At 35.6% G+C, this 8,582-nt stretch overlaps 1 protein-coding gene across 1 annotated transcript; it reads right to left on the reverse strand.

The window, feature by feature from the left end:
* Positions 1-644: 644 nt before the first annotated feature.
* LOC135596426 (paired amphipathic helix protein Sin3-like 4) lies at positions 645-7,970 on the reverse strand. The gene is made up of 10 exons (XM_065088477.1): positions 7,840-7,970; positions 7,529-7,656; positions 7,178-7,432; positions 4,466-4,893; positions 1,747-2,379; positions 1,565-1,665; positions 1,340-1,478; positions 1,108-1,257; positions 848-1,011; positions 645-777 (listed from the first exon to the last, which is right to left on the reverse strand). Exons 1-10 carry the CDS (start codon positions 7,968-7,970, stop codon positions 645-647), a joined length of 2,262 nt encoding a protein of 753 aa, XP_064944549.1.
* Positions 7,971-8,582: the final 612 nt, after the last annotated feature.

An 8,582-nucleotide genomic window follows, 5' to 3' on the forward strand; every position in this document is an offset into this window, starting at 1 on the left:
ATCAAAGATGAAGATCAGATCATCGACAAAACTGAAATTGTGTAGCTCAGATAATCCAAACAGGTTCCGTAAAATCTTGTGTTGATCCACAAAAGTTCCGCATCATAAAAAATCAACTACAATCCTGCAACCAACAAGAATGAATAGAATTGTCCATATATTTGATTTCGCATTCTTGCCAATTAACAATTAACTCAATAGATTTGAGTTCCACAATTGCATATAAGAAACAAAAGCGGAGAACCAAGAAAGAGTTAGTTCTTGGTCAATAAAAATGCATTGGTCAAAGTTATTTCTTCTAACATAAAACCTAAATAGTGGTATGAAAGTAAAAGATTATGGCACTGAAGAAGCAATGCCATATATTAAAACGAAATGTCATCAGAGCATTTGATATACTTGCTGCTTCCTTCAAAGTTTATTGATCTAAACACTTTGAGAGAAAGCGCCTCAAACGTCCTCTACTCTTGCCGGGTACATGTGTAAGGAGCCTATACCATCCGACAATTTCCTGTTCTTCCACCTGCGGAACAAGAAATCTTCTGTGCCTAGCACATATAATACCTGCAGAACATCCATTTCATGTGTCAAATAAGAAAGGAGTTAATTACCAACTAAGAACATAGCATAGTTGGCCACGAAGTTTAGTTAAATCTTGAGATTAGTGCCTGAGAAGAACTGAGCATCCTGCATTGCAGACCGTTGATCATCTGAATCTTACTCATGGCCTCGCAAGTTGCAGAATGTTCATCATCACAATTACACTTACGCATATTCCTGCAGTTAGACATAAATCCTAAAAAAACAGCCAATTAAAGAAAACCTCAACCATCATACAAAAAGATACCTCCGTAGAAAAACATTGCTCATTTCCTTTATATCTGGAACACTTTTAAGGAAACCATTATACAAGTAATCTGCAAAATCAGAGCCTGGAGAAATATTAGTTGAGTCACTTTCTTTACAGGCATGTTCCACCAACTGGATTGATAACCGTGTAGGGTTTAGAGACTGCAAAAATAAATTTGATGAGTCATGAGTTGAGAAAAGTGCTCGCAAAACAAAAAGAAACTTATAATTCAGCTACAGAGAGCCATGAGAACCTACACATTCAAATCGGAAAATGTCCCCATCATGAATGACACAAGCATTTTGGAGATAAACCAAATCACTGAATCTCCCTGGTCCTCTTGAATTTTCATATGCATAGAGCTGAAAAAACCTATTGTCCATCTCATTTGATGCAACTGCTTGTAGCTGACAGAAAGATGTGAATTACTTGAGTTTAATGAAATTCAAAAGTAGAATGCAAATATTCACGAGTTTAGATAATTTGTACCTGTTTCACGAGTTTAGATATCAAAATGTTCAATGTAGAAAGCAAATATGATTGAGGCCCAACAAAAGTATAGCAGTCATCTTCAAACTTTGATTTATCAATAGAATGGTTAAGAAATCTGTAAAGTGATTCTTTAAATCTGCACCGACATGGAAAATGTTATAGCACATAATGATATAGCATTAAATATATATGCATATAAATAAATTATTTATGATACATTACTTGGCGTAAAAACTAGGAAGGCCTGTATTCTTCAGTGTTCTCAATTGTATCTCAGCTGCTGATGAATTGGTTTTAGCAGAGAGTATCCTCTCATACAATATCTGCCAAATAAAATATTATATAAAATTACAGAAAATTGTTTCTCTAGCTATATATACAGAAATGAAATACATTCTTCTGACCTGGTGAAATCTAAAGAGCAAATAGAATGAAGTATTGCCATAGAAGATCCTTGATCGTCTGTCTTTGTGATGTAATACTCTAGGTGCACGCTCAGTAAGAGGTTTTGTCATTTTTGGATGACAAATTCCCTCAAAAATGTCTAAAACAGACATTTCGTCACTCTTGGCGTCATGATCTATACCTTCCTCTTCCCCATCATGTTCATGAGAGGATTCCTGGACATCATAACCAACATCATCACATTGATTGTTAGATGCATCTACAACTGTCTCAGATAAATTTGGGCTGTTCCTCAAATGCCTTGAGGAACTTTCATCACCATCATTAACAGCATCAACATCATCCACTTTGGTCTTCGCCTCTGCCTCAACATCACACATCGATTCTCCAGGACATACTTGATATTGTTTGCCTTCTGGACCATCCTTAACTTCAACTTTGTCAATCACAGTACCTTCAAGATCTAAAAGGCTATTCTCTTCAAAATGTACTTCAGGTGACAATTCACCATCTTCTCTTCCATCTTCACAATTACAAATGGCAGCAAGTTCATTGTATTGATAAACTTCATCAAAAATTTCTAGTTGTTCACCACATGTCCTGTGCGCAATAGACTTACGATTCTGAGATCCCTATAGAACAAACAAAACATTATTACTCAATCAGACTATGCTCATCAGTAATATAGAATAGAAGGTGCATAGTACTTTCACAATAGGTCATCAAATAGACTTGCATGGTACCAATTACTAGCTAAAAGAGAACATAGAAGAACATGTTTAGATAAGGTTGCAACATAAGGTTGGAAAAGCACAAAATCAGCAATGTGAAGAACAATGCAGCACAAAAAGAAGAAAAAAGAAAGAAGGTATGTACATTGGTGACCGCATAGAAGAGGTAGTTGATTCATGTTTGGATCATAAATGTGAGAGAAAGCATAGAGAAAAGGTTTTGCTCAAATAGCACGATAGCACTAATGAGACAAAGTGAAGTGAGAACTCTGAAATGGAAAAGATATACTATAAAAATAAGAGAACTCAAATGATGGCTCAGTAAGACGACAATGAAGAGTGATCATTCACCAAAAGACCTCAGAATTAGGACTAGTATTTGTTTGGGCATCATTTCAAACTATATACATGCAAGGCTTTTGGATTGGATATATACAAAATGAAGGCCCACTCACATAACACTAACAGTCTCTCTCAGAAAATGAATCTGTTAAACCAAACAAACTGAAAAATACAACTTCCACTTGAATATTTCATAAAAGGCTACACAGCAACATTTTGTTATTATGTGATGAAGCCCGGAATGCCTCTGGCTAAGTTTCTAGACTTCTATGGTGATTGGCTGCTGGGAAGACTGTGGTAAAGTATCTGTCCTAGTGCATACACTAGATTCCAACATAAACTCAAGTTAATTTCATATATTCAAGCTATTTAAAAACTCTTACCCCAAGAAGTACCAGAAATGCAGGGAATCAAACAAATACCCAACATGCACCAAGTACAAAAGATTGGGAATTGAAGGATCGAAAATTATAGACAACATTCCAACAATAAAATAAGTACAATACAATAGGAGAAATGTTAAATAAAAAAGAAGAATATGTGTCAAAATAACTGAGGAAATAAAAATGTCAAATAATTTCCGTTGACTAGTGCCAATATCCACTGTTCCAAAAGAAGGTAATTGATTACAAAACTCATTGATTAGGATGTAACCTACTCTAGCACATTTATTCCTTTTCTTAAATGAATTTTATGCCAAAAAAAAAAAAATTGAAACATTATCAACACTGTGCTGGAAGCTCATTGGCATTGCTAGTGCCGTATGTTCCATCCTGGATTGGAAAAGCTGATCAAATGGAAAGAGGAACAAATACAAAAACCAAATACTTACCTAGTTCTGGCATGTCTCTGGTGGTTGGCAGAGAGTGAGAGAGTAAGAGAGAGGGACGGAGAGAGAGAATGTGTGTGTGGAATGCTATGTACAATCACTCTTGGTACATACAATCCTTGCTAAAATATTTCAATTGGTAGATAGAAGTAAAATTATATTTCAATAAACAAAATAGTGCTACAAAGAAAATCTACTTGCATTCTTTATCTTGATACAAGAATAACAAGTCATAATGTTTCAACTTTCAACGATTTGGGATAGGCTACATGGATCGTTTAACAATGTCATTAGTTAAATTTAAAAATTATAATTTTTATTTATAGTTTACAATAAAGTCTTTCTATGTCTCCCTCCACCTCTTCTCACATCACTAATACTAATTATGTTGCCTCTTCTAACTACAACACTAATAATTCATCTTGATATTAAAATGATAGGAAATAGGCCCAACTTATACTTAAGATTCTAACATCCCCTATCAAATTGCAAGCCTAAGCAAGAATTAATGGGTTTGACAAGTGGACCCAAGCCAAAAACCATCGGGCTTTGCCAAAAGACCCTGCATGAGCAAACTAAACATTAAAGGGGCTAGAACCAGGATTTAGACCACAACTTGCATAATAAGATTATTAGTTAAGGTAGCACCTCTTAGAAAAGCTTAAGCTAATAGGAAAAATGTAAAAGGATAAAATGTATAAACTTATATACAAACTTATAGATCATGGCTAATATGTAAAGTAAAAGCAAGGATAAAATGTACAATGCACTTCAGACTTAAAATTTTTGCTAATGTAAAAATAAGCAGAATAATACCTCAAAATTCTTAAGATTTTCTTTTCCAAGTTGAGGAACAGATGGGTTGAAAAGGTAACCAGATTTGAGATGTGTTGAAAAACCTCTAGCACAAGGAGCACCATGGCTTTGCCATGAGGATGACACACTACCTTTATAATCATGTTTCATAGTTTCTTTGTTAATTTCAGTGTCCTGGAGCCGTGAAAAAACTCCAAACATTGGCTCCACAAATGTTGTCCATACCTTCATGATCTTGTCCAGCTCATCCTTTGAGGTGCAATTTTCAACACTTGATAACGTAATAATTTTGTACAGTACATCATGGATTTCTGTGTCTGTATATTCAAATACCATATTAGATATAATATGTCCATTCCCAGCAGCACTCTTGAGATGATTGTTCTCATCCATTTTCTCATTTAGTAGTTTACATTCAGCCAACAAAGCTACAGAGATGACAAAAAACATCAAACTATGAACTGAGAACACAGCAAATTTTGAGTACAGCAGGAATAAAACAACTTTATAGAACAAAAAAAAAAAAGCAGATGCAATATGACAACAGATTGTCTACTATAGGTTTGCACAAAAGAACTTCTATAAAAAAAAACAAATGCAATATACAGATTGTCTACTATAGGTTTGCACAAAAGAACTTCTATAAAAAAAACAAATGCAACACCTCTCTACTTGAAGGGGTAAGACTAAGTGCATTGATTGGCGGGAGCCTTGTACACTAGATTTATCCTTTTTAAGAATTCTTCTAAAAAAAGAAGTTCACGAAGATATAATAAATTTCTACCTAAAACCAATTGGTCTATAAAGATTACACAAAAAATAATCATGCAGAATGATCATTTATTCCACTGATGCAGGTGAGTCTAGGTGGCATATTAAGGTTGTTCTTTTGCCATGCCAGTCTCATTTAGCTTCTAGATTGTTAGATTATCATAATTCAGTGTAAAACACCAATTGCTTTCTTTTTAAATGTCCTTTTTCCAAATATATAAAAGAGCGTATAATGAAGAGGTAGGATACTTGCAGATATTATCATTGAATAGCTGAACAATCATGTCATCACATTAGTGGATAAAGAAATGCACAAGGATCATTCAAATTAGATAAATGAAATAGAAAAAAAAATGAATATTGTGACTTTTGGCACCTCACTTGATTATTAATGCATTATTCTTTTCTAATCAGCTAGGTTTAAAAAATGAATATTGTGACTTTTGGCACCTCACTTGATTATTAATGCATTATTCTTTTCTAATCAGCTAGGTTGTTGCAACCGTACATACCAAGAGATGTTCATCTGATAGGTCAATAAAAACTTTCTTCCTTAACAAGGAGCCAAGTACTCTGAATCCATAGGCCTGATATTCTATGCTTAAAGGCAGCCAGTATAATGCCTGTACCACATGACATTTTATTGTTTTTTAAGTATTTTTTCAGGATTTTTTTCGAAATTGATATGTACCGGCATACCAACACTCAGGACAGTCGTATGGACTGGTATGGTACCGGTCTGTGCCTTGAAAGGTCCATTGTCGGTACATGAAATTGTGAACTTTGATATAAATTGTACCTTATATTAGGCGATGAATTTTCCCCTCAGCAAAAGTCTGCAAACTCCTAAAAACTACTCATTAAAATAATACTAGGATATGATCTTTGAGAACAAGGTCACTCATCACCATACTGCTGATTGCTCAACTCTCCAGAATGTGGCCAGACATGTGCATGAGCAGGGCACCAGAGAACAATCAGTGCTTCTGGGCAGTTCTTACAGGATGAACAAATTATGAAGATATGTTTATAAAATATAGTAAATTAGTTGTCAAAAGAACAAACATAGGTATCCAAAGTCTTGCAGAACCTATGCCATAATAAAACTCGTTGACTGTAACAGAAGCAACAACTACCTCAAGTTTAAAGTTGCCAATTTGCTTGAAACAACAAAGAAACATAAATTGCTAGATAATGATAAATTGTGTCGCTGCTGCATGGACATTAGCATCTGTTTGCAGCTAATGGCTATTTGATATTCTGTATAGAATGGACTACCCATGCATGCCAATTGAAATAAATCCACAACAAACTAGAACCCAATTTTATACAAAATTTATAGAATGGTCTAAGCAGGGAACTTCATTTCACCTAAACCAGTACATACCAGCCGGTTCCGAGCATGAACTAAGACATGACTATCCCTTTAGATTTTTCGCCCTGGTATCTAGGGAAGAGGATTCCTTTCCACTGACACCTCATCCCCTTGGCCAGGCTATCAGATAACAGTTAGATTGATGACGGAAATCCTACCCCTCTCAACAATGTGTTTGCTCTGAGGTTGCAAAGCAGATCCAAGACATGGCTTGCTGCCTGGTAAGTCTATCGAATAGGGCTAACCATCTGGTCCATACCCAATTATTTCTTTATTTTTTTACTAGGAATACATAACCCCCACCAGCCTCTCTCTTGCACATGATTTCTCCTCTCGCATTCACCTCCGTCACGCTGCCCATCAGTCACTGCCACTGCCAGTCCACCCATACTCTCCTCCTCCTCCTCCTCTTGCCCTTCTCCTACTCTCCCCTCTTCCTCTCCTCCTCTTCCTTCTCTTCTTCTTCTTTAGGTCTAAGGCCCAGCCAAACTTTATGAAATAATAAAGAATCAGAAAAGAGGAAAACAGAAAAGAATGTACATGATATCTAGTCAGGCTAAAGTTACCTTTGAAACTCAGGGTCTTTGGATCTTGCTGCTTAAAATAGAACCTACGGTGGTCAAGTGCTCTTGAATGGTTCTTGACGAAAACTTCAGCCCAATCATTTTGAAGGTCTGCTCGCATTCTTAACCCTTCCTCTAGCTTCTGCTTTAAACGAGTCAATATGACAGGCAATGAAGCACTCACGTTCTCACGTAGAATATCAACAACATGCAGTCCATAGTCACCATACAACTGTTCTAGACATCTCAAGTCTTGAGCTGTAGCATAACATAAACATAACATAATCTCCAATCCAAAATTTTTAATGCAAACTCCAAACAAGTTTAGCTTTGTCACTTTATGCATATACTTACAAGTAAAGTGGTCTTCAATTCGAATATTGATTTCTGGCTCAATTTTGTGAGAGTGGATTTTCTCTAGTAACTCCTCCACTCTCTTGACAGTTAAAGTTGCAATCTCTAACCACATATCCAGCTCAAACCTGGAAACAGTCATGATATTATAAAAGAATTCAACTATTGATGCATCTTCCAGTCATGAAAGAAAAGATGTGGTTGTGGGCTCTTATGACGCATTTCTCAGTGCTAGACCTTATTGTAAGGGCTATAATGGTCTTGAACAATCTACATGCAAGATTTCACATTGGTTACAAAGTTAAACATACCTATCATCCTCACATCTATTTAAGCATTCTTCATACTTGTTCCTGCGTGTAAACTTAAAAGGACAATTCTCACTTCCAAAAGTAACAGATACCAGATGAACATTCAAGACAGATGCACCAAGCTCAGTCATGCCGCTTGCTGGAGGTACTGGATACTATTGAAAAGCACACATAATAGATTAGCAAAAGATAGAAAACTAAATTCCTAAAAGACAGAAAAAGTAATATAAGATCTGAAGTCTACATTCTTAGGAAGAAAGCAGTAACTACAGGCATAACGCTGACAGTTTGAGAGATCTAGCTCTGAATCTGCTCTTCTGAGATCACATTTTTCATTTTCTCTAGAAACATCTGCATCTTTAGAAGAAGGACCCTTTTTAATTAGCCTTTTCCCTTCTATATTCCTATCACTCTTGGACAATTTTACATTCTTGATATCATCTCTTTCAAGGTCCACATCCATGAAAGACTCCTTTTCCATGATTAGTCTAGCTTGATGGCCTTCAAGAGAAAGAGCTGCATTAGAATAGGATGATAATTTTATTGAATATTAAATGCTAAATAAGATGAAAATAACAACCAAATATAGATTTGGCAAGTTAGGCACTGGCAACATGCACATGCCATTTTGGCATGATAATGGATCCAGGAAGCAATTCCACGATGTTAAGAGTCAACAAATCGGGTCACAAATGGAAATTATCCTGCAACTTATCCCCATCAAATCTTGTTTTCCTATAAGA

Source organism: Musa acuminata, chromosome BXJ1-11 (assembly GCF_036884655.1).
Source record: "Musa acuminata AAA Group cultivar baxijiao chromosome BXJ1-11, Cavendish_Baxijiao_AAA, whole genome shotgun sequence".
Taxonomy (NCBI): domain Eukaryota; kingdom Viridiplantae; phylum Streptophyta; class Magnoliopsida; order Zingiberales; family Musaceae; genus Musa; species Musa acuminata.

Excerpts from the sequence above, each read along its gene's own strand:
- LOC135596426 (XM_065088477.1), bottom strand. The coding sequence starts at position 7,970 with ATGACTGAGCTTGGTGCATCTGTCTTGAATGTTCATCTGGTATCTGTT. Across the intron at positions 2,380-4,465 it reads AAAATCTTAAGAATTTTGAG|GGATCTCAGAATCGTAAGTC; the intron begins GTATTATTCTGC and ends TTTGTTCTATAG. Across the intron at positions 778-847 it reads AGCAATGTTTTTCTACGGAG|GAATATGCGTAAGTGTAATT; the intron begins GTATCTTTTTGT and ends GTCTAACTGCAG.